Consider the following 26,206-nt stretch of genomic DNA (forward strand, 5'->3'; position numbering starts at 1 on the left):
TTTCTATAGAAATAAAATTTTGGGAAAAGTTTCTATAAAAATAAAATGTTGGGAAAATTTTCCGTAGAAATAAAATTTTGACATTTTCTATACACACAAAAATTTTTTTCTCTGATTCAATCACCAAATTAATTGATCCAATTAATTTTTTAATTGAAATGTCTTCAATCACGAAAATGATAGTATCAATCACAGGTTTAATTGGGCATAGAAAAAATTCTTGATTAAAAAATTAATTGATTTTTTCAGCAAAATTTAATTAATTTTTTAATTGATTCAATTAAAAATTTAATTGATGTTGATTGCAAAACGCAATTAATTTATTAAGGTAACTATTTTTAAAAAGGTAACTATTTTTAATTACTTAGTTAGATTGGCTTAGAGTTTTTATTTGGATTAACAAATGATTGTTTGAAATACATTTTTAATTAAAAAAGTAAAAAAAAAATCAGCACTTTTTTAACTGAATTAGTCTTCCGAATTTGATAAAAAGTTAATTGTATCAATTAATTTTTTAATTAAACATTTTAAAAATTTCAATCATTGACTTAATTAACTTAATGTTTCTATCATGATTAAAAAGTTATTTGTATCAATTAATTTATTAATTGAAAAAATTTTCAACTTCAATTAACTTTTTAATTGGAAATATTTTGGTGATATTTTTTCTGTGTAGAAATAAAATTTTGATAAAATTTTCTATAGAAATAAAATTTTGACGAAATTTTCTATAAAAATAAAATTTTGAGAAAATATTTCTATAGAAATAAAATGTTGACAAAATTTTCTATAGAAACAATATTTTGATAAAATTTTCTATAGAAATAAAATTTTGATAGCATTTTCTATAGAAATAACATTTTGACAACATTTTCTATAGATATAAAATTTTGAAACAATTTTCTATAGAAAAAAAAAATTGACAAAATTTTCTATAGAAATAATATTTTGATAAAATTATCTATAGAAATAAAATTTTTATAGCATTTTCTATAGAAACAACATTTTGACAAAATTTTTTATAGAAATGAAATTTTGACAAAATTTTCTATAGAAATAACATTTTGAGAAAATTTTCTATAAAAATAAAATTTTGAGAAAATGTTCTATAGAAAAAAAATTTTTGACAAAATTTTCTATTGAAATAATATTTTGATAAAATTTTCTATAGAAATAAAATTTTGATAGCATTTTCTATAGAAATAACATTTTGACAAAATTTTTGATAAGAGTAAAATTTTGACAAAATTATCTATATATAATTAAAATTTTGACAAAATTTTTAATAGAAATAAAATTTGGGAAAAGTTTCTATAGAAATAAAATTTTGACAAAATTTTCTATACAAATAAAATGTTGACAAAATTTTCTATAGAAATAAAATATTGACAAAACTTTCTATAGAAATAAACTGTTGACAACATTTTCTATATAAATGGAATTTTGACAAAATTTTCTACAGAAATGAAATTTTAAAAATTTTCTATAGAAATAAAGTTTGAAGAAAATTTTCGATAACAAAATTTTGAGAAAATTTTCTATAGAAAAAAATTCGACAAAATTTTATATAGAAATAAAATGTTGACAAAAATTTTGATAAGAGTAAATTTTTGAGAAAATTATGTATAGAATTGAAATTTTGACAAAATTTTCTATAGAAATAAAATTTTGGGAAAAGTTTCTATAACAATAAAATTTTGAGAAAATTTTCTATAGAAATAAAAGTTTGACATTTTCTATAGAAAAAAAATTTTGACATTTGCTATAGAAATAAAATTTTGATAAAATTTTCTATAAAAATAAAATTTTGAGATAAGATTTCTATAGAAATAAAATTTTGACATAATTTTCTATAGAAATAATATTTTGATACAATTTTCTTTAGAAATAAAATTTTGATAGCATTTTCTATAGAAATAACATTTTGACAACATTTTCTATAGATATAAAATTTTGAAAAAATTTTCTATAGAAAAAAAAATTGACAAAATTTTCTATAGAAATAATATTTTGATAAAATTATCTATAGAAATAAAAATTTTATAGCATTTTCTATAGAAACAACATTTTGACAAAATTTTTGATAAGAGTACAAAATTTTGACAAAATTTTTTATAGAAATGAAATTTTGACAAAATTTTCTATAGAAATAACATTTTGAGAAAATTTTCTATAAAAATAAAATTTTGAGAAAATGTTCTATAGAAAAAAAGAATTTTTTAACAAAATTTTCTATAGAAATAATATTTTGATAAAATTTTCTTTAGAAATAAAATTTTGATAGCATTTTCTATAGAAATAACATTTTGACAAAATTTTTGATAAGAGTAAAATTTTGATAAAATTATCTATAGAATTAAAATTTTGACCAAATTTTTTATAGAAGTAACATTTTGAGAAAATTTTGTATAAAAATAAAATTTCGAGAAAATTTTCTATAGAAAAAAAATTTCGAGAAAATTTTCTATAGAAAAAAAAATTCGAGAAAATTTTCTATAGAAATAATATGTTGATAAGATTTTCTATAAATATAAAAATTTTGAAAAAATTTTCTACAGAAATAAAGTTTTGACGAAATTGTTTATACAAATAAAATTTTGACAAAATTATCTAAGAAAAAAAATTTTGCCAAAATTTCCAATAAAAATAAAATTTTGACAAAATTTCCTATAGAAATAAAATTTTGACAAAATTTTCTATACAAATAAAATTTTAACAAAATTAATTGATGCAAATAAAAAATTAAGTGATACTATTAATTTTTGTGATGGATTTAGTTTCAATTAAAAAAATTGTTGAATTGAATAGAATATTTTTTAAAACTTAAGACTTTAATTGGAAAAAAATTTTCGTGACATTTTTTTTGTGTATACAAATCTTTTTAATAGAATATTTTTTAAAACTTAAGACTTTAATTGGAAAAAATTTTCGTGACATTTTTTCCTGTGTATACAAATCCATCCTCCGGTTTAATAAATCTTTATTACGCTTTAACTCCGAAAGGCGACGTATCTGTGGCCAAAATTTTCGAATCAATTTATGATCTCTCTACTTAAGTTATCCGCGCTGCATATTGAACTCATTGGACCATCCTCGTATTTAGATGAAAATAATTTGAGCTATTTTAAAACGATTAAAATACACCGAAAAAATTTCCGTAGTTAAACTAACGCTAAATTAATCTTAGTTTTATTGCAAAAAAATTATTTGTTTGTAGTTAAATTTTATTATTTTTTGCGAAATTTTCCACAGCCCAATGAAAATTTCGTTGTATGTCTTAAGTATATGAAACATTTTAAGAACTAAACGTGTGTATAAAGTTCAATGACCCGTACACATAAGTTCAATATGAACTAAAGCAAATGAACATTTTCGTACGATTCCCAAAAATAGTAAGAATGAACTACTGTATGGTTAAAATGGTTATGATTTGGCGCCAATGATTTTCTTCTTTACTTTTAGTTAATTTTTTCTTCTATGAGATGATGTAATTTCGTGAACTACTGTTAAAAAGTACAACAGGCCATTAATTTTTCCTGGTTTTAACAACGCTTTGTGGAAATCTCAAAATGTGGAGTACAATTTAGTTCAATTTTCGTACGAATTAGTTTATTCTTCGTATAAAACCGTTTACTTTTTTTTCGGTGTAGAAATAACTTAGATCGCTCTGCTCAAATTATGCATTATTTAGCTATCAGTGTATAAATAACTTAGATCGCTCTGTGATGCATTATTTAGCTATCAGTTTGACTTTTACCTATTAAATAAAATCAATTTTTTTTGCGAATAAAAATAAAATCTACTACCGCTACCAGCTCAATGCGAATACACTTATCGCTCTCTCTCTTCGTTTAAAAATAGTTGCCTAATTCAAATAAATAAAAGCTATTTTTGTACAAGTCTAAAAACTAATTCCGTCGAGATATAAAAATAAATAAATAAAAAAAATTCTCTTCTAAAAAATTTGTTAATAATTCTCCAACAAATTAAAATAAGAACTAAAACCGCATTTCTATCTACCTAACCAAGTGGCCAAATAGACCGCCAATCAAATATGAGCGTTTGGTTTAATTATCTGATTTTAGTAACACAGAAAAAAACTCACGTTCTATGTTTTATGTATTTTTTGATAAAAAAAAAGAAAAAACAATAACACTATTTCCACATCACGAGATTTCTATTTATGCGTATTTATATTTTGTTTTTTGTTTTTTTTTTTTCATATTATTGGCAATTTTAAGTTTTCCATTTTAATTTTTTTAGCATTCATTCTTAGATAAAGTCGTTTCGAATTCAAAAACTACTATTATGCTATTGTCAATGACGGCAATGAGTATGAATTCTATGGATGCCGATAATGATGATGATGTTGTTCTTATTGATGGTCAATTTGAAACAAAAAACAAAAACAAACAAAAATAAAAATAAAAATAATTTAGTTAGAAACAAGTAATTAAGACAAAAGATAGGTCGAGACGAATTTTAAGTACTTTTCACCATGAAATTTCAACGTCTACCTTACTTTAATGAAAAAACAAGTAAGGAAAGTCTAAAGTCGGGCAGGGCCGACTATATTATACCCTGCACCACTTTGTAGATCTAAATTTTCGATACCATATCGCATCCGTGTTGGGGGCTATATATAAAGTTTGTCCCAAATACACACATTTAAATATCACTTGATCTGAACAGAATTTGATAGACTTCTACAACATCTATAGACTCAAAATTTAAGTCGGCTAATGCACTAAAGTGGAACACAATGTTAGTAAAAAAATATAGGAAACATTTAAATCTGAAGCAATTTTAAGGAAACTTCGCAAAAGTTTATTTATGATTTATCGCTCGATATATATAGGTTAGGTTAGGTTATGTGGCAGCCCGATGTATCAGGCTCACTTAGACTATTCAGTCCATTGTGATACCACAGTGGTGAACTTCTCTCTTATCACTGAGTGCTGCTGGCGTTCCACATTGCAGTGAAACCATGTGCCTAACATATCTCGTCTCCTTCCAAGGATCTAAAAAATTCTATCCAATATCGATAGAGCTCTTCAAGCCCTTTCATATGGTGTATGGGTCATTATGGGACAATTGTCCATGTGGCCACAATTGTCACGTGAGTCATATCCTCTCAAAAAATTGTGCCGAAAAACTCAATTTTTTGCAAAATTTTGAGACATATATGTGAATGTAGCTGTGAGTGATAATGCCACAAGTGGGTGGTTTAATTTTAGAGAAAATAAATTGGTCAGGAAGACCTTTTAAAATTTTTCCTGGTGATCAAAAAATAAATTTATCATTGGTTAGGACAGAAAATACGTCTGTTAACTCTTTACAGTGCTATGTTATCTCCTTTATGAAGCTCTGTTAACTAATTAACAGAACTCTGCAACAAATGGTTCGTGTCTCTGCTAACTAAATTCGGAATTTATCTTCACGCACATAAAAACAATTTTTCTATAGAAATAAAATTTTGACAAAATTTTCTATAGAAATAAAATTTCGACAAAATTTTCGATAGAAACAAAATTTTGACAAAATTTTTGATAGAAATAAAATTTTGACAAAATTTTCTATAGAAATAAAATTTCTACAAAATTTTCTAAAGAAATAAAATTGTAACAAAATTTTCTATAGAAATAAAATTTTGAAAAAATTCTTTATAGAAATACAATTTTGACAAAATTTTCAATAGAAATAAAATTTCGACAAAATTTTCGATAGAAATAAAATTTCGACAAAATTTTCGATAGAAATAAAATTTCGACAAAATTTTCGATAGAAATAAAATTTTGACAAAATTTTCTATAGAAATAAAATTTTGACAAAATTTTCTATAGAAATAAAATTTTGACAAAATTTTCTATAGAAATAAAATTTTGACAAAATTTTCGATAGAAATAAAATTTTGACAAAATTTTCGATAGAAATAAAATTTTGACAAAATTTTCGATAGAAATAAAATTTTGACAAAATTTTCTATAGAAATAAAATTTCTACAAAATTTTCGTTAGAAATAAAATTTCGAAAAAATTTTCTATAGAAATACAATTTCTAAAAATATTTTTGAGTATTGTTGACCTATTTTATGTTTATTCTGATTATTAATTTTGTTCGGCTTGAGGTCGTGTGATGCTTTTCGTTCTGTAAGTCACCGTACAAATTTCGACAAAATTTTCTATAGAAATAAAATGTTGACAAAATTTTCAATAGAAATAAAATTATGACAAAATTTTCGATAGAAATAAAATTTTGACAAAATTTTCGATAGAAATAAAATTTCGATAAAATTTTCGATAGTAATAAAATTTTGACAAAATTTTCGATAGAAATAACATTTGTGACAAAATTTTCTATAGAAATAAAATTTCGAGAAAATTTTCGATAGAAATAACATTTGTGACAAAATTTTCTATAGAAATAAAATTTTGACAAAATTTTCTATAGAAATAAAATTTCGACAAAATTTTCGATAGAAATACAATTTTGACAAAATTTTCGATAGAAATAAAATTTTGACAAAATTTTCGATAGAAATAAAATTTTGACAAAATTTTCGATAGAAATAAAATTTTGACAAAATTTTCGATAGAAATAAAATTTTGACAAAATTTTCTATAGAAATAAAATTTCGACAAAATTTTCAATAGAAATAAAATTTCGACAAACTTTTCTATAGAAATAAAATTTCGACAAAATTTTCGATAGAAATATAATTTTGACAAAATTTTCGATAGAAATCAAATTTTGACAAAATTGTCGATAGAAATAAAATTTTGACAAAATTTTCGATAGAAATAAAATTTCGACAAAATTTTCTATAGAAATAAAATTTTGACAAAATTTTCTATAGAAATAAAATTTTGACAAAATTTTCGATAGAAATAAAATTTTGACAAAATTTTCGATAGAAATAAAATTTTGACAACATTTTCTATAGAAATAAAATTTCGACAAAATATTCTATAGAAATAAAATTTTGACAAAATTTTCAATAGAAATAAAATTATGACAAAATTTTCGATAGAAATAAAATTTTGACAAAATTTTCGATAGAAATAACATTTTGACAAAATTTTCTATAGAAATAAAATTTCGACAAAATTTTCAATAGAAATAAAATTTCGACAAAATTTTCGATAGAAATAAAATTTCGATAAAATTTTCGATAGTAATAAAATTTTCTATAGAAACACAATTTTGTAAAATACGATATTTTCTATTTGTTAGTTTTTGGTAAAAATTTTCCCGAATTTTGATAGATTATTTGTGGTTCGAGTGGCAACCGTGATACCGCGACGGATAGTGGCATATCGCGACTGACAAAATTTTCGATAGAAATAAAATTTTGACAAAATTTTCTATAGAAATAAAATTTCTACAAAATTTTCTAAAGAAATAAAATTTTGACAAAATTTTCTATAGAAATAAAATTTTGACAAAATTCTTTATAGAAATACAATATTGACAAAATTTTCGATATAAATAAAATTTCGACAATATTTTCTATAGAAATAAAATTTTGACAAAATTTTCGATAGAAATAAAATTTTGACAAAATTTTCTATAGAAATAAAATTTCTACAAAATTTTCGTTAGAAATAAAATTTCGAAAAAATTTTCTATAGAAATACAATTTCTAAAAATATTTTTGAGTGTTGTTGACCTATTTTATGTTTATTCTGATTATTAATTTTGTTCGGCTTGAGGTCATAGAAACAATCGATTATTGATTTGTTTTAATATTTATTTCCAATATTTCGGTTAGTGCCACTAACCATCTTCTGGGATTTTGTATGTGAGTTCGTGTGATGCTTTTCGTTCTGTAAGTCACCGTACAAATTTCGACAAAATTTTCTATAGAAATAAAATTTTGACAAAATTTTCAATAGAAATAAAATTATGACAAAATTTTCGATAGAAAAAAATTTTGACAAAATTTTCGATAGAAATAAAATTTCGATAAAATTTTCGATAGTAATAAAATTTTGACAAAATTTTCGATAGAAATAACATTTGTGACAAAATTTTCTATAGAAATAAAATTTCGACAAAATTTTCGATAGAAATAACATTTGTGACAAAATTTTCTATAGAAATAAAATTTTGACAAAATTTTCTATAGAAATAAAATTTCGACAAAATTTTCGATAGAAATACAATTTTGACAAAATTTTCGATAGAAATAAAATTTTGACAAAATTTTCGATAGAAATAAAATTTTGACAAAATTTTCTATAGAAATAAAATAAAAAATAAAATTTTGGCAAAATTTTCGATAGAAATAAAATTTTGACAAAATTTTCTATAGAAATAAAATTTTGACAAAATTTTCTATAGAAATAACATTTGTGACAAACTTTTCTATAGAAATAAAATTTCGACAAAATTTTCGATAGAAATCAAATTTTGACAAAATTGTCGATAGAAATAAAATTTTGACAAAATTTTCGATAGAAATAAAATTTCGACAAAATTTTCTATAGAAATAAAATTTTGACAAAATTTTCTATAGAAATAAAATTTTGACAAAATTTTCGATAGAAATAAAATTTTGACAAAATTTTCGATAGAAATAAAATTTTGACAAAATTTTCGATAGAAATAAAATTTTGACAACATTTTCTATAGAAATAAAATTTTGACAACATTTTCAATAGAAATAAAATTTTGACAAAATTTTCGATAGAAATAAAATTTTGACAAAATTTTCGATAGAAATAAAATTTTGACAAAATTTTCGATAGAAATAAAATTTTGACAAAATTTTCGATAGAAATAAAATTTTGTCAAAATTTTCTATAGAAATAAAATTTCGACAAAATTTTCTAAAGAAAAAAAAATTTGATAAAATTTTCTATAGAAATACAATTTTGTAAAATACGATATTTTCTATTTGTTAGTTTTTGGTAAAAATTTTCCCGAATTTTGGTAGATTATTTGTGGTTCGAGTGGCAACCGTGATACCGCGACGGATAGTGGCATATCACGACTACCATTAAACAAAAAACTATCCAACACTAATAGTGACCAGCAACTATCTGACACTAATAATTACTTTTAATTCGAATTTTATTGTCGAAGCTCAAATAAATTAAAAAAGATCGAAAAAAATGACTAATAATGACTTTTAATTAGAATTTTATTCTCGAAGCTCAAATAAATTAAAAAAGATTGAAAAAACATCAATGTAGAATCAATTTTAATTTGGCACCTAATGTATTGAAAAATTAAAATCTATTCTATTTAAAAGTGTAAAATTCTCTTAATATTCGATGTCATTACGTTACTAACACTAGTGTATGTCTTCTCGCCTAATGTGGTGAATTAGAGAGAATACAAAAACAAAATCGAAACAGTAGCACCTATAACAACAACTACAATCTCATCATCACACATCGACCTCCCATAAGAAGTGGTCAATCAATATTGAAGAGGAAGAAGAACATCAAAAAAATGACCTAGCATACCTTAATTATTTCTGGCTAACAAAAAACAATTGAAAAAAAAAAAATAGAAATCTATTCACCATAAGAAATAGTAAAAATAAAATCACCATTTGCGAAGGTGAATCATTTGATAAAGACTCAGGTAATAAACGAATGTTGTTGGTTAAAAAACAAAAACAGAAGCTGTGGCTAACAAAACGCACAAACGAAGGAAAAATATATGAGAGTGGGAATTGTCAGGCAACAATAACAATTTTAAAATATAAGTAAATTAAACAAGGTATAATTAATGGGTGACGTGTGGCCAACAATAAAACAACATAACGATACTAATAGGAATAACAACAACAACAACAGCATTTTGTACTTAACACACAATATGATTAGTAAAGCGAAAGTGTACACGTCAAAGATGAATATATGCCGTAGTTTTATATGAAACTCTCTCACTCTCATGGTTACATGGTTACACTCTCCCATTTACTATAGTAACCATTGCACACACACACACTTAGATGTAACCTTTGCTCGCTGTTGTTGTTTTTTTTCAAGATATGAAATTTCTAAACCAAGCCTTATAATAACCCGCAGTTGGTGACATACATACATACACAGGCGTAGTTATGCTGAGTTAGTCTAAATATCACTCAAATGCATAGTGTTGGGTTGTCTGATAAGGAGAATTTTTGTTGTTGTTCCTATTTTCATTAGAGAAAATTAAAGTGTTGACTAGGTGAGAAAGAAAATAAAGTGATGCCAATGTGATACAAGGGTCTTCTGCTTAGAATATTGTGAAGTTTTCGACTTAGCAGTGGCAATTTTACAATAAATATGTGGGTATTTTGCCCATATTTGCCCAAACCGGAAGAACACATTTCTTTCGGGATTTGACTAAATCTGAGCCTACACTCAGAAAAATGAATGTTGTAACTACGAGTAAATTTCATATTAATGGTAAGTTCATGATTTTTATTTACAGTTAGTTAAATTTAACTACAAGTGAAGAAAATTAACTTTGTTGTTGTAATATGAACTTATCTTAAGTATACTCAGAATGACTCAAGCCGATTTCATAGTAATGAGTATATGTTTTTCCGAAATATAGTAAAAGTTTAAATATATTTTGACCAAATTTGACACACATTGCTAAAAAGTTGATCAAAATTTAATTTTTGGGAATGAAACTTTGGTTATATGAATCTAAACCGGGCAAACGAATGGGAACTTGAATGTGAATTTGTCATATGCCTACACCCGTAGTAAAACTTTGTCCTCTCGGGGCCCTTTGAGTGTAAATCGGTCGAAAGATATACATAGGATCTATATCTAAATGTGAACCGATTTCACCGAAATTTGGCACGCTGTACTTGTACTTTTGTGTTTTTTTGCAAAATTTGAGGTAAAGCAGGGTAAAACTCTGCCTTCTTCGGTCATATAAGTGCATATCGGGCAGAAGTGGACATATGGGAGCTACATTCAAATCTGAACCGATTTCGTCCAAGATCAAGAGTTTTCTATTCTAACACAAAATTCATACTTTTGGCAATTTTGGAGTCAATTGGACTAAAATTGTGATCTAAACTTTGATCACAGAAATGTGTTCACACCGGGGATGGAAAATGCAGTGCTATAGTACTTTTTTCAAAACCTTTTCACTTTGGTCAGTACCGTAGTACACCCGCAATAGATTTAGTACCTTTTGTGTAGACAGAAATTTTGTCAAAATTTTATTTCTATAGAAAATTTTGTCAAAATTTTATTTCTATAGAAAATTTTGTCAAAATTTTATTTCTATAGAAAATTTTGTCAAAATTTTATTTCTATAGAAAATTTTGTCAAATTTTTAATTACTATAGAAAATTTTGTTAAAAATTTATTTCTGTAAACATTTGTCAAAATTTTATTTCTATAGAAAATTTTGTCAAATTTTTAATTTCTATAAAAAATTTTGTCAAATTTTTAATTTCTATATAAATTTTTGCAAAATTTTATTTCCATAGAAATTTTTGTCAACATTTTATTTCTATAGAAAATTTTGTCAACATTTTATTTCTATAGAAAATTTTGTCAAAATTTTATTGTTTTTTTTTATCTCAGCTTAAAGCCATGCATTGACTAAACTACAAGTGTAGCTTAACCAACAGAGGAAAAGTATGCTTGTCAAATTTATTTGGGCAAAGCCCTATAGACTGCAAGATGGTTGGATGTACAGCTGTTTCGGAATTACCACATTCCTCATCAGCATCCTCTACTTGCAGCAAAACTATCAACCAATTATCAGAATAAATTCGGGTAATTCACTCAACCCAAAGTGAACTACACTTGAACCTCCCGAAAAAGGGTTTGATAGTCGGCTACTGCCTAAACAAATTTGCCAGCATATCTCTTTTCCTTTGCCAAACTCAAATCATCGATTTGAATGTATTTGGCTGGGTTTGTTTTTGAGCTGAGATCAAAAAAAAAACAACAATAACGATTGAAGAGAAGCCAACAATACATACAAAACGAAAATTTTATTTCCATAGAAATTTTTGTCAACATTTTATTTCTATAGAAAATTTTGTCAACATTTTATTTCTATAGAAAATTTTGTCAAAATTTTATTTCTATAGAAAATTTTGCCAGAATTTTATTTCTATAGAAAATTTTGTCAAAATTTTATTTCAATAGAAAATTTTGTCAAAATTTTATTTCTATAGAAAATTTTGTCAAAATTTTATTTCTATAGAAAATTTTGTCAAAATTTTATTCCTATAGAAAATTTTGTCAAAAATTTATAGAAGACAATTTTGTCAAACTTTTCTATAGAAAATTTTGTTAAAAATTTATTTCTGTAAACATTTGTCAAAATGTTATTTCTATAAAATTTTGCCCATATTTTATTTCTTTAGAAAATTTAGCAAATTTTTAATTTCTATAGAAATTTTTGTCAAAATTTTATTTCTATAGAAAATTTTGTCAAAATTTTATTTCTATAGAAATTTTTTGTCAAAATTTTATTTCTATAGAAAATGTTATCATTTTATTTCTATAGAAAATTTTGTCAAAATTTTTAATTTCTATAGAAAATTTTGTCAACATTTTTAATTTCTATAGAAATTTTTGTCAAAATTTTATTTCTATAGAAATTTTTGTTAAAATTTTATTTCTATAGAGAATTTTGTCAAAATTATATTACTATAGAAAATTGTGTCAAAATTTATTCCTATAGAAAATTTTTTCAAACTTTTAATTTCTACAGAGAATTTTGTTAAAAATTTATTTCTGTAAACATTTGTCAAAATTTCATTTCTATAGAAAATTTTGTCAAAATTTTATTTCTATCGAAAATTTTGTCAAAATTTTATTTCTATAGAAAATTTTGTCAAATTTTTAATTTCTACAGAAATTTTTGTCAAAATTTTATTTCTATAGAAAATTTTGTCAAATTTTATTTCTATAAAAAATTTTGTCAAAATTATATTTCTATAGAAAATTATGTCAAAATTATATTTCAATAGAAAATTTTGTCAAAATTTTATTTCTATAGAAAATTTTGTCAAAATTTTAGTTCTATGGAAAATTATTTCTTTAGAAAATTTTGTCAAAATTTTATTTCTTTACAAAATTTTGTAAATTTTTAATTTCTATAGAAATTTTTGTCAAAATTTTAGTTCTGTAGAAAATTTTGTCAAAATTATATTTCTATAGAAAATTTTGTCAAAATTTTATTTCTATAGAAAATGTTATCATTTTATTTCTATAGAAAATTTTGTCAGAATTTTTAATTTCTATAGAAAATTTTCTCAAATTTTTATTTTTTATAGAAAATTTAGTCAAAATTGTATTTCTATAGAAAATTGTGTCATAATTTTATTCCTATAGAAAATTTTGTCAAAACTTTATTTCTATAGAAAATTTTGTCAAAATTTTATTTCTATAGAAAATTTTGTCAAAATTGTATTTCTATAGACATTTTTGTCAAACTATAGAAAATTTTGTTAAAAATGTATTTCTGTAAACATTTGTCAAAATTTTATGTGTCAAAACTTTATAGAAGATAATTTGTCAAACTTTTAATTTCTATAGAAAATTTTGTTAAAAATTTATTTCTGTAAACATTTGTCAAAATTTTATTTCTATAGAAAATTTCGGCAAATTTTTTAATTCTATAGAAATTTTTGTCAAAATTTTATTTCTATAGAAAATTTCGGCAAATTTTTAAATTCTATAGAAATTTTTGTCAAAATTTTATTTCTATAGAAGATTTTGTCAAAGTTTTAATTTCTACAGAAAAATTTGCCAAAATTTTATTTCTATAGAAAATTATGTCAAAATGTTATTTCCATAGAAAATTTTGTCAAAATTTTATTTCTATAGAAAATTTTGTCAAAATTTTATTTTTTATAGAAAATTTAGTCAAAATTGTATTTCTATAGAAAATTGTGTCAACATTTTATTCCTATAGAAAATTTTGTCAAAACTTTATTTCTATAGAAAAATTTGTCAAAACTTTATAGAAGAAAATTTTGTCAAATTTTTAATTTCTATAGAAAATTTTGTCAAATTTTTAATTTCTGTAGAAAAATTTGCCAAAATTTTATTTCTATAGAAAATTTTGTCAAAATTTTATTTCTATAGAAAATTTTGTCAAAATATTATTTCTATAAAAATTTTGTCAAAATTTTATTTCTATCGAAAATTTTGTCAAAATTTTATTTCTATAGAATATTTGGCAAAATTTTATTTCTGTAGAAAATTTTGCCCGTGTATCAATTCTTTAGAAAATTTTGTCAATATTTTATTACTATAGAAAATTTTGTCAACATTTTATTTCTTTTTTTATTTCAGCTTAAAACCATACATTGACTAAACTACAAGTGTAGCTTAACCAACAGAGGAAAAGAATGTTTGTCAAATTTATTTGGGCAAATCCCTATAGACTGCAAGATGGTTGGATGGACGCACGTTTCGGAATTACCACATTCCTCATCAGCATCCTCTACTTGCAGCAAAACTATCCGCCAATTATCAGAATAAATTCAGGCAGTTCATTAAACCCAACAATGAACCACACTTGAACCTTCCAAAAAAAAAAGTTTTGTATGATAGCCGGCTTATGCCGAAATAAATTCGAATCAAACATATATCTTTTCCTATGCCACTGTCAAATCATCGATTTGAGTGCAGTTGGCTGGGTTTATTTTGAGCGTGCTTCCTCTTCTTTTTCCATTCGTTTTGTTATTGTTGGTTTTGTTCTTTAAGCATAGTTGTTGTTCTTTTTATTTCAGCTTAAAACCATACATTGACTAAACTACAAGTGTAGCTTAAACAACAGAGGAAAAGAATGTTTGTCAAATTTATTTGGGCAAAGCTTATGATGAGGAATGTGGTAATTCCGAAACGTGCGTCCATCCAACCATCTTGCAGTCTATAGGGCTTTGCCCAAATAAATTTGACAAACATTCTATTCATCTGTTGGTTAAGCTACACTTGTAGTTTAGTCAATGTATGGTTTTAAGCTGAAATAAAAAAAACAACAACAATGCTTAAAGAACAAAACCAACAATAATAAAACAAAACATTTTATTTCTATAGAAAATTTTGTCAAAATTTTATTTCTATATAAAATTTTGTCAAAATTTTATTTCTATATAAAATTTTGTCAAAATTTTATTTCTATAGAAATTGTGTCATAATTTTATTTCTATATAAAATTTTGTCAACAAAATTTTATTTTTATAGAAAATTTTGTTGTTGACAAACAAAAATTTAGAGTTGACAAACAAAATTAAATTTTCTTTAAAATTCAGTCAGCCCTTGACAATAATCTTCCAATGGAATTTTTGTTGAAATTTAAAGTGGGTATTAAGTTCGACTTTACCTGCTAAAATCAAAACTAAATCAGTAAAAAAAGTTTAAAATTATACCTCTTTTATGGAATTCTATTAAAACTTGATGGGGAAATAGCCGAAAGCAACTGTTCATAAAGTTTATTTTCTTTAAAATGGTTTATTGAAGAACATTAATCGTGAAACAATGGCAATTTTAGCGGCTAAACTCGTACTCAATATCCACCTTTAGTGAAAAGTACTTTTTCGCTCGAAATAAAAAAAAAAACTTTATTGTACTTACTTAGAAATTGTGTTTTTCATCCCTGGTTCACACACAGCCAGACATGGCTAGATCGACTCCTGAGCCTACCATGTGCATTATTGCCAAAGTCACCATTTGTCCATTTCATCTCCTTCTGGGTGTTGCAAACATATGCACTAACTTAGGTTAGGTTATGTGGCAGCCCGATGTATGAGGCTCACTTAGACTATTCAGTCCATTGTGATATCAAAGTGGTGAACTTCTCTCTTGCACTAACTTATAATACCCTATTCCACTGTGTGGCACAAGGTATAAAAATACTGTACAAAGATTCCAAGTAAATGCTTTATGAGTAGCTTGATCGCACTGCAACGGCTTTCTTTGGTGGTGAATTGTGAGTTGGGTCTACCGTAGTAAGTAAACATTAGAAATAAAGCCTCGCACAAAACAAAACTCAATCAAATTTTGCGTTCGTTTTTTTAGTTTATTTTGAAATGGCGATGCTGTTGCGGTCATTTTCTTCTTATATTATTTTGTTTTGTATTTTACTATAAAAAAAAAAAAAACAAAACGAAATGAAGCGTGGACAAGATCGTCATCATTATCATCATCATCATCATCATCATCATAGTCTCTATTCCAAGCAATACCATAAATATTTCCAGCGTCCAAATTGTTCCCGATTCCTGATTTGATTTACCTACGAACACTATCAATAATAACCAATATCACTACAATAACTACTCTCATCTCCCCTCTCCCTCATTGTCTTTTTGCTAAAGCATTAGAAATTCTATAGCACACACATATACCAAACACATATATGTAAGTTCTCAAACCCTCAAAAAAAAATCAACCAATCTTTGGTTGGTGTATTTGTGTCAAAGCGAAAACAAAACCAACAACAACAACACAAATTCGATTCATATTCACTTCACTTTGTATTTGTTTTTGGGGATGACCTTGAAAAAGCTTTATCTAAAAATTGAGTGCAATCAACTTTTTCCGCGCGTTATTATATTATTATTATTATATAAAAACAAAACATCATCCTCATCAAAAAACAAAAAAAAAAAAACAAAAACAACGACAACAACAACAACAACAACAAAAGAATAACAACGGGAGCAATAGCAGGCAAAGAGTATATTTCTAATATTACCAAGCCAAAAACGTGGAAGAAAATACAAAAATAATCATTGAAATATTCAAGATCATTTTTATTTCAAAACCTTGTCTTGGAAATAAAATAAAATCACCTTTTTGAGCAACGGCTAGATTATTCTCTATGGATGGCTTTGTTATTTATTATGGTGAATAGTTGCAGGAGATAAAAATCAAGACTAAAACGCAGCCTTTAAAGTAAAGGATGATGGTTTGATCCTAAAGATTGATCCTAAAGATTTTTAGTTTCCAAAATGTTTTTCTTAATTTCAAAAAACCTGCAAATCAAGTTCCATCATTAAAATAAATTTTAGCCTATATTTTATTACACCCTCCACCATAGGATGGGGGTATATTAACTTTGTCATTCCGTTTGTAACACATCGAAATATTGCTCTAAGACCCCATAAAGTATATATATTCTGGGTCGTGGTGAAATTCTGAGTCAATCTAAGCATGTCCGTCCGTCCGTCCGTCTGTGGAAATCACGCTAACTTCCGAACGAAACAAGCTATCGACTTGAAACTTGGCACAAGTAGTTGTTATTGATGTAGGTCGGATGGTATTGACAATGGGCCATATCGGACCACGTTTACGTATAGCCCCCATATAAACCGATCCCCAAATTTGGCTTGGGGAGCCTCCCGGAGCAGCAAAATTCATCCGATCCGGTTGAAATTTGGTACGTGGTCTTAGTATACGGTCTCTAACAACCATGCAAAAATTGGTCCATATCGGTCCATAATTATATATAGCCCCCATATAAACCGATCCCCAGATTTGACCTCCGGAGCCTCTTGGAGGGGCAAAATTCATCCGATCCGATTGAAATTTGGTACCTGATGTTAGTATATGGTCTCTAACAACCATGCAAAAATTGGTCCATATCGGTCCATAATTATATATAGCCCCCATATAAACCGATCCCCAGATTTGACCTCCGGAGCCTCTTGGAAGAGCAAAATTCATCCGATCCAGTTGAAATTTGGTACATGGTGTAAGTATATGGTCTCTAACAACCATGAAAAAATTGGTCCATATCGGTCCATAATTATATATAGCTCCCATATAAACCGATCCCCAGATTTGACCTCCGGAGCCTCTTGGAGGAGCAAAATTCATCCGATCCGGTTGAAATTTAGTACGTGGTCTTAGTATACAGTTTTTAACAACCATGCAAAAATTGGTCCATATCGGTCCATAATTATATGTAGCCCCATATAAACCGATCCCCAGATTTGACCTCCGGAGCCTCTTGGAGGGGCAAAATTCATCCGATCCGGTTGAAATTTGGTACCTGATGTTAGTTTACGGCCTCTAATAACCATGGAAAAATTGGTCCATATCGGTCCATAATTATATATAGCCCCCATATAAACCGATCCCCAGATTTGACCTCCGGAGCCTCTTGGAAGAGCAAAATTCATCCGATCCAGTTGAAATTTGGTACATGGTGTTAGTATATGGTCTCTAACAACCATGAAAAAATTGGTCCATATCGGTCCATAATTATATATAGTTCCCATACAAACCGTCCCCAGATTTGACGTCCGGAACCTCTTGGAGGAGCAAAAGTCATCCGATACGGTTGAAATTTGGTACATTTTGTCAATATATGGCCTCTAACAGCCATGTAAAAATTGGTCCATATCGGTCTTTAGTTATATATAGCCGATGACTTATTACACAAAAATTGGTCCATATCGCCAAAAATAATCTACCAAAACGTTATTTCCATTTTCAAATTTTATTACTATAGAAAGTTTTGTTAAAATTTCATTTCTATAGAAAGTTTTGTCAAAAGTTTATTTCTATAGAAATGTTTGTCAAAATTTTATTTCTATAGAAAATTTTGTAAAAAATTTATTTCTGTAGAAAATTTTGTAAAAAATTTATTTCTGTAGAAAATTTTGTCAAAATTTCATTTCTATACAAAATTTTGTCAACATTTTATTTCTATAGAAATTTTTGTCAAAATTGTATTGCTATAGAAAATTTTGTCAAAATTTTATTTCTATAGAAAATTTTGTCAAGGTTTCATTTCTATAGAAAATTTTGTCAAAATTTTATTTCTATAGAAAATTTAGTCAAACTAGATTATATACGTATTTAATCGGCCTTTTTTTGTTTAATATATACCCCGTATGGGCTAACTTACAATTTAGAAGACAGTGTTAAAAAGTTTTACGATACCTTGCCATCGGCAAGTGTTATCGCAAGCCAAGTAATTCGATTGTGGATGACAGCCTTTAGTAGAAGTTCCTACGCAATCCATGGTGGAGGGTACATAAGATTCGGCCTGGCCGAACTTACGGCCGTATATACTTGTTTTTTTTTATTATTTTTGTCGTTCTTTTATTTTCATTTCATTTAAACTCGGTAAAAAATTTGAAAATTTTCGTAATTTGCAAACCTTTCTAAAAAACTGCCATTGAAGTGAAAAATTCAAATGATACAGATTAAAAACTCCGCGGGAATGATTTTTTTCTTAAATTTTATTTTCATTGTTTTTCATAGTTTTTTTTATTGATTTTCTATTTTTGGAATTTAATTGCCCAAAATTAAAATTTTCCCTTATAACGGCCACATAGTGTATTTTCTAAGTCTTTTCTACAAAAATTCAAGCGTTAGTGAAAAAAAGAGGATGCAGAATCCTTAGATGAGCTTAAAAAGAAATGATTGTGGATCAACTTCCATTATGTTTTTGCTCGACGGGGAATAAAAATGGGATTTACACCAAATATACTCAAAAGGCATGGAACATAAAATTGCGAAATGTTCACCTCATCACACTTGACAAAATACACACTCAGACGGTGTATTTAGTCAAAATCATCCTGCATTAAAATTGTTAAATTCTGAGTTTAACTATTCGCAAACGGTTATAGATTGCTGAAAAACTCTTAACGAGATGGCTACACAGAAAAAAATTTCACGAAAATTTTTCCAATTAAAATTTTAATTGAGTTTTAAAAAATTTTCAATTAAAAATTTAATTGATTCAACAAATTTTTTAATTGAAACAAAAATTAATTACTAAAATTAATAGTATCAATTAATTTTTTAATTGGATCAATTAATTTTTAATTGGATCAATTAATTTTTTAATTGGCCTTCAATTAATTTTTAAATTGGATCAATTAATTTTTTAATTGGATCACTTAATTTTTTAATTGACCTTCATTTAATTTTTTTATTGATACTATCATATCTGTGATTGAAGACATTTCAGTTAAAAAATTAATTGGATCAATTGATATCGTGATTTAATCAGAAAAAAAAAATTTTGTGTGTATGCAGGGAAATATTCAACTTTTATAAGTGTTTGGCACGGTTGCCGAAGCCGGTTGTAGAATTCTACAAAAAAATGGTAGATTTTTTACTGATTGGTCGAATTCTTAATATTTTGGTAGTTGTTGACACAGAAGCGATGAATTTAACATGGGCTTGTCATAGGACGGAAGTCCCCCATTTCAACAGCCAGTGCACTGAATTTACATCACTTCTTTAGGTGTGATCCGAATTCAATGTTTTGGATGTAAATTAAAAAATTCTTTGATATTTTGTCAAATAAATAATTTTTATAATTTTTTATAATTTTTAATGGATTCTGACGCTTGTCTGAAATGTTTGACCTCAAATATTTTCAAAAATTCACAATTTTTTCAAATGGGATTTAGCATTTTTTTTGACAAAATTTAAATAATTTGTACCTTTTTATGAATTCTTAAACTGTTTTTAACCAATTTGAAACATAAAAAGTTAAAATTGACCATTAAAAATATAAAAAACGCCTGTTTTAAAAAATTGATTGAAAAGAACTTCCTGTGTAGTTAAAATAAAGAACATCATTGGGAGTACATCTTCTGGAAGTGCTTTTAAAGTTGTGCCTTTCGAAGAACTGGGGGGTTTTCACAAATTTTCTATAGAAATAAAATTTTGACAAAATTTTCTACAAGTAAATTTTTGATAAAATTTTCTATAAATATTAAATATTGACAAAATTTTCAATAGAAATAAATTTTGAGGAAATTTGTTATAGAAATAAATTTTTCACGAAATCTTCTATAAAAATAAAATAAAAAAAAATATTATATAGAAATAAAATTTTCACAACATTTTCTATAAAAATAAAATAACAAAAGTATTGTATAGAAATAAAATTTTGACAAAATTTTCCATAGAAATAAAATTTTGATAACATTTCTATAGAAATAACTTTGTGACAAAATTTTCTATAGATATGAAATTTTGAGCAAATTTGTTATAGAAATAATATTTTTGACAAAATTTTCTATAGAAATAAAATTTTCAGAAAATTCTTCAAAATACAATTTTTTGTATTGAAAAATGTTCTCCAAATTTTGATAGATTATTTCTGAAACGAGTGACAACTGTGATCTCAATCTGTTGACTTTTGCGCGTGGGACATTTTGGAATGTAAGGTTAGCACTCAAAAATATCAAAGTCTTGCAAAATATTCCTCTTCAACTGAGGGGGATTTTCACAAATTTTCTATAGAAATTAAACTTTGACAACATTTTCTATAAAAATTAAATATTGTCTATAGAAATAAAATTTTGACAAAATTTTTTACAGGAATACAATTTTTTGTAGAGTTTGTAATTTTTTGTAGAGTTCCAATATTTCGAACACCAACGATGGTCCGTCCTCAGGGAAATTAATTTTTTTAATAAGACAAAGTGACTTGCTCGCCACTGCGTTTGAGTTTACGCTCACAACGTACAACGATGGTGTTCGAAATATTGGAAAGAATTAAAAACTAAAAAGCTAAGATTTTATTTTGTTTTATTACAACATGACCTCAAGCCTTACAAATACAGGAATACAATTTTCACAAAATTTTCTATAAAAATAAAATAGAAAAAAAAAAAATTCAATAGAAATAAAATTTTGATAAAATTTCATATAGAAATAAAATTTTGACAAAATTTTTTATAAAAATAAAATTTTGACAAAATCTTCTATAGAAATAAACTTTTGACGAAATTTTCCATAGAAATTTTATATAACTTTTCCTGATTTTAATAAAATAGACAAGAACTTATTAAATGAATTGATGTGCAATATAGAATGGAATGATGTTTACTACCTTGAAAATGTTGACGATCAAATCTTATTTCTGGAAAACAACCTGAAACTAATTTCTTTGCATTGTGTTCCGTTAGTACATAAAAGAGCAATACATTAACCACAACCATGGTTCAACCATACTATAAAAGCTTTGATTGAGAAGCGTGATTTATGCTACAAAAGATGGAAACGCTTCAAAACACCTGAATTCTTGCAACAATTTATATCAGCTCGACGAGATGTGAATAAAAGCATACAAACCGCCAAGTCAGAGTACTATCGGGAAAAATTTACTTCAGCGATCAACTCCCAATCAAAATGGAAGGAAATACGTAACATTGGAATCAGGAAGAACGATTCAAGTAGTTCTGCCGAAGTAGATGTTAACTGCTTGAACGAAAAATTCGTCGGTGATCTGCATCCACAAGAAACTAGCGAAAACACTTCCTACATACCTAACGAAAACGGGTTTTCATTTCGATGTGTAAATCATCAGGAAGGAAAGGTTTCATGGATATCAAATCTGATGCGACTGGCCTTGATGAGATTAACCCCAAACTTATTAAGATGATATTACCTTTACTATTGCCATACTGGACATTTGTATTCAATACAATATTTACTGAATCATTGTTTCCAACTTCCTGGAAAAGATCTAAAATTATACCTTTACCCAAGTCGAATAATGAGTTTAGGCCGATTTCCATTCTCTCTTATCTATCTAAAGTTTTCGAAAAGCTTATGTGCAATCAAATTGAAGAATTCTTACATAACGAAAAATTGCTCTCGCAAAGACAATCTGGTTTCAGAGCAAAAAGAAGCTGTATTACTGCTCTTATCGACGTTATAGAAGATATATGATTGGGAATAGACAACAATATGTTGGCTTGCCTCGTGCTGTTAGATCATAGTAAAGCATTTGATACAGTCAATCATGCAAATCTTATCAAAAAACTAAATTCTTCCTTTAAATTTTCTAATTCAGCGTGCACTGTTCTTGCATCATACTTAAATGGACGCTCCCAACTTCACACAGAGAATGAATATGATCACCTCAAACATGTTTCAAGAGCAAAATTTTATTTTTGTATGGTGACCATGTAACATGTTTGTCACTAAAATTTTATTTTCTCGTCAAATATAACCTGCTTGCCGAAATCAGATACATGATTTCCGAGAAAATAACATGGTTGCGAAAACCATGTTATATGGTCACCTCCCAAAAATAGCATATTGCTCTTAAAACATGTTTGAGGTGATTCCTTCTCTGGGTGTTGTTTCGTATCATAATACCACATCCAACGAGATCAAAACGTGGCATGGCGTTCCACAAGGTTCTACTTTAGGCCCTTCGTTATTCAGTGCCTACACCCAGAAAAAAGTAACCCCTTCTTTAAGTTAAAATGAACTCATTGTGAAGAAAGTTGAACTTCGTATAGCGCCAAAGACATTTTTATTTGTTTGAACTGTGATTTTCGTAGAAATTAGGAATAATGCATTCCATATATTAGTTAACATTTTCCTATATTTATTTTCCTATATTAATTCAAATTAGTTAATTTTTTTCATTCTGTAGTATAGTGGTATATTACAGAATGAAAAAAATTAACTAATTTGAATTCATATATGGAATGATTTTATTGAAATTTTTTCATTCATTTCGACAAATCTTACACATTTGTGGTAAAACTTTTACTTCATAATTAGAACTGCTTACCTTCGTTTTTAAATACAATTTTATTTATTTCTATAAGCAATTTTATCTTCAATAAAAGATATGTTTTATTAATATATGAATATATTTATTAAGAATCAACAGAATCGAATCTCTTTGAAATATTAGTTTATTATTCCACTATTTCCAATTTCCGAGTGATATTATCAACTGTAAAATGCACTTTTTCTTCTTCTTCTTGTACTTTTCACTTTTAATAAGTTGCTGCCTAACGATTTTGTCCTCCTTTTACAATTTCAATACCTACACTCATAGAAAAAATCGTGCACGGCGTGCTCATTTCAAAACGATTCGTTCATGAAAGGGAATCAACACACATGTGGTGTCAAACTGAGAACAGGCGGTGTCAATCTGACAACGATAAAATGACACCATGCGTTGTCAAAACAACAACCAGCGTTCATGATCTGAAAACGTTATGGTTACGACTTTATAAACAAAATTAAAAAAAAAGATTTCCGCTGGCGTGACTCGAACCTGTGTTTTCTGCACCATACGTGTTAACAGTCGCCTTAGCACATTGCACCACCGAGGGAGTTGCCATAATAGCGTCTAAACATTATTTTAAGACATTTCATGGCCCAAGAAAAACGAATGCCGTTCATGAAATCGTGAACGCCCGTGGACGAAATTGTGAACATTCCGTTTTGATTTTTTGTGAACGTTGCCGTTTCATTTTGTCACCGTCCGTTCACGACTATGGAACGTAATTTTTTCTATTAGTGTACAAATATAAAAAATCATAAAACATTTTTGTTGCAAAAGGTTAGCGTCACTGAATATTACCTGATAATTGAAGATTCCAAAATGAAGACAAACGAAAGGGTTGTTATTCTGCTGGCGTTTTCTTTCTTTATACACTATCACGAACATTGATAGATTTATTTAAAAAAACGACAATTTTTCTCACTAATTTAAAATAACAAATATTTTATATATTTTATTTGTTATTTATTATATATTTTTACCATATTATTTTTTAACAATCTCTCCGTATACCAAAACAACGCGATTCCAACTAAAAAAACAACCGACGCGCAAATATATCGATTACACCCACGCGCAAACACATCGATTACGATGACAGGTATCGATTACAGGTAGACAATAGAAATTTAGGAAAATTTCCTATATTCTAACAAGTGTGTTTCCTTAAGTTTTGAAAGGATTGCATACTTCTTAGTACGAATGAACTAAACTATTTTTCTATGCCAAGTGTTGTTCGTATGTATGAAAAACTTTCTATTATAAAGGAAGTCGCAATTATCATTTTTACGAATGCTTTGTTATCGGTGAATAAAATTTTCTTTTTCAGTAGTAAATTCTTATACCCAGCGAAGAAAATAGTATGAGTAAAATTCCATGCCTTATTCTAGTTAATGAACTATTCCTAACTACTTACAGTTTAGGATTTTTTTACTGAAACGAGTAAATTTTATTATTTTTCACAAAAATTTACCTTAATGGAAATAAAATGGATAAACTATATTGATGAAAATTTTTTCCTTTAGTTTCGAAGGCACTTTTTTCTGGGTGTATATCAATGATTTACCACAGGTTTTGAAATACTGTAAAGTACAAATATATGCTGATGATGTCCAGCTTTATGCAAATGCTTACACGCACGATACTATCAATATGTTCCAGAATATTAACGCAGATCTGCAAGGTAGACAAAACTGGGCTTCTCAAAATGGACTATTTCTTAACCCAGCAAAATCCAAATATATCATTATTTCAAAGAGAAAACGATACACTGAGTTCGATTATCCTCTTAAAATAAATAACACACCGCTTATACGTGTTGTTACGGCATCCAATCTGGGCATCACATTCAATGAAGAACTTACATGGACAAATCACATTAATGTTACCGTCGGCAAGGTCCATGGAATGCTAAGAAACTTATGGGCAGTCCAAAACTTTACGCCTTTAAATATACGCATGTTACTCGCTAAAACTTACCTGCTTCCAGTACTTCTGTATGACTGTGAAATCTATGCTAGTTGCGATTATACTGATTCGCATAAACTGAAAGTAACCTTCAATAATATTGCCAGATATATATTCTCGAGAAAACGTACAGAAAGAATTTCATCTTTCGCATACCAAATTTTTAACATGTCTTTTGAAAATGTTCTAAAATACAGATGCTTATTGTTACTGCATAAAATAATCAATACAAAAGAACCAGATTACCTTTATGATCGACTTATGTTCGCGAGATCTAACAGAGGAAAAAGATTAATCCAACAAAGATACAAATGTCAAATATCTGAAAGGCAATTCTTTATCAATGCTATTCGTCTTTGGAACAATCTTCCATATAATACTCAACTGATTGGTAACGCATCATATTTTAAAAAGGAAATATCAGAAGCTCTATCTTAAGTTCAAGCTCAATATATGTCAATTATATAATATTAAACATACAATTCTTAAAACTCCATCAAACCACCTAATTAATGTAACCCCATATTTAACTTCTAATCTATGCTTGCACTGTCATTAATAAGGATAAGTCCTTGTAGTGCTCGCAATGTCAACATAAAATAAATAAATAAAAAAAATAAAAAAAAAAATAATATTTTGACAAAATTTTCTATAAATAAATTTTTGACAACATTTTTTATACAAACAGAATTTTGATAAAATTGTCTATAGAAATAAAATTTTGACAAAATTT

The 26,206-nt window shown here is 26.5% G+C and overlaps 2 protein-coding genes across 4 annotated transcripts in view; both read left to right on the forward strand.

Annotated features, from left to right (window-relative positions):
• Positions 1–26,206, forward strand: part of tai (basic helix-loop-helix family member taiman) — a 421,428-nt gene that overhangs the window by 10,428 nt on the left and 384,794 nt on the right. The window lies entirely within an intron of this gene.
• LOC142224508 (uncharacterized) lies at positions 16,103–22,646 on the forward strand. Its single transcript, XM_075294287.1, has 3 exons — positions 16,103–16,202; positions 21,935–22,195; positions 22,282–22,646. The coding sequence occupies exons 1-3, from the start codon at positions 16,103–16,105 to the stop codon at positions 22,644–22,646; spliced, it is 726 nt and encodes a 241-aa protein (XP_075150402.1).

Source organism: Haematobia irritans, chromosome 2 (assembly GCF_050003625.1).
Source record: "Haematobia irritans isolate KBUSLIRL chromosome 2, ASM5000362v1, whole genome shotgun sequence".
Lineage (NCBI taxonomy): Eukaryota > Metazoa > Arthropoda > Insecta > Diptera > Muscidae > Haematobia > Haematobia irritans.

Coding starts and splice junctions, on each gene's coding strand:
- LOC142224508 (XM_075294287.1), top strand. CDS start 16,103: ATGAAGCGTGGACAAGATCGTCATCATTATCATCATCATCATCATCAT. Junction 16,203..21,934: donor ATATTTCCAGCGTCCAAATT/GTTCCCGATTCC, acceptor ATACTATAAAAG/CTTTGATTGAGAAGCGTGAT. Junction 22,196..22,281: donor CTTGAACGAAAAATTCGTCG/GTGATCTGCATC, acceptor GTAAATCATCAG/GAAGGAAAGGTTTCATGGAT.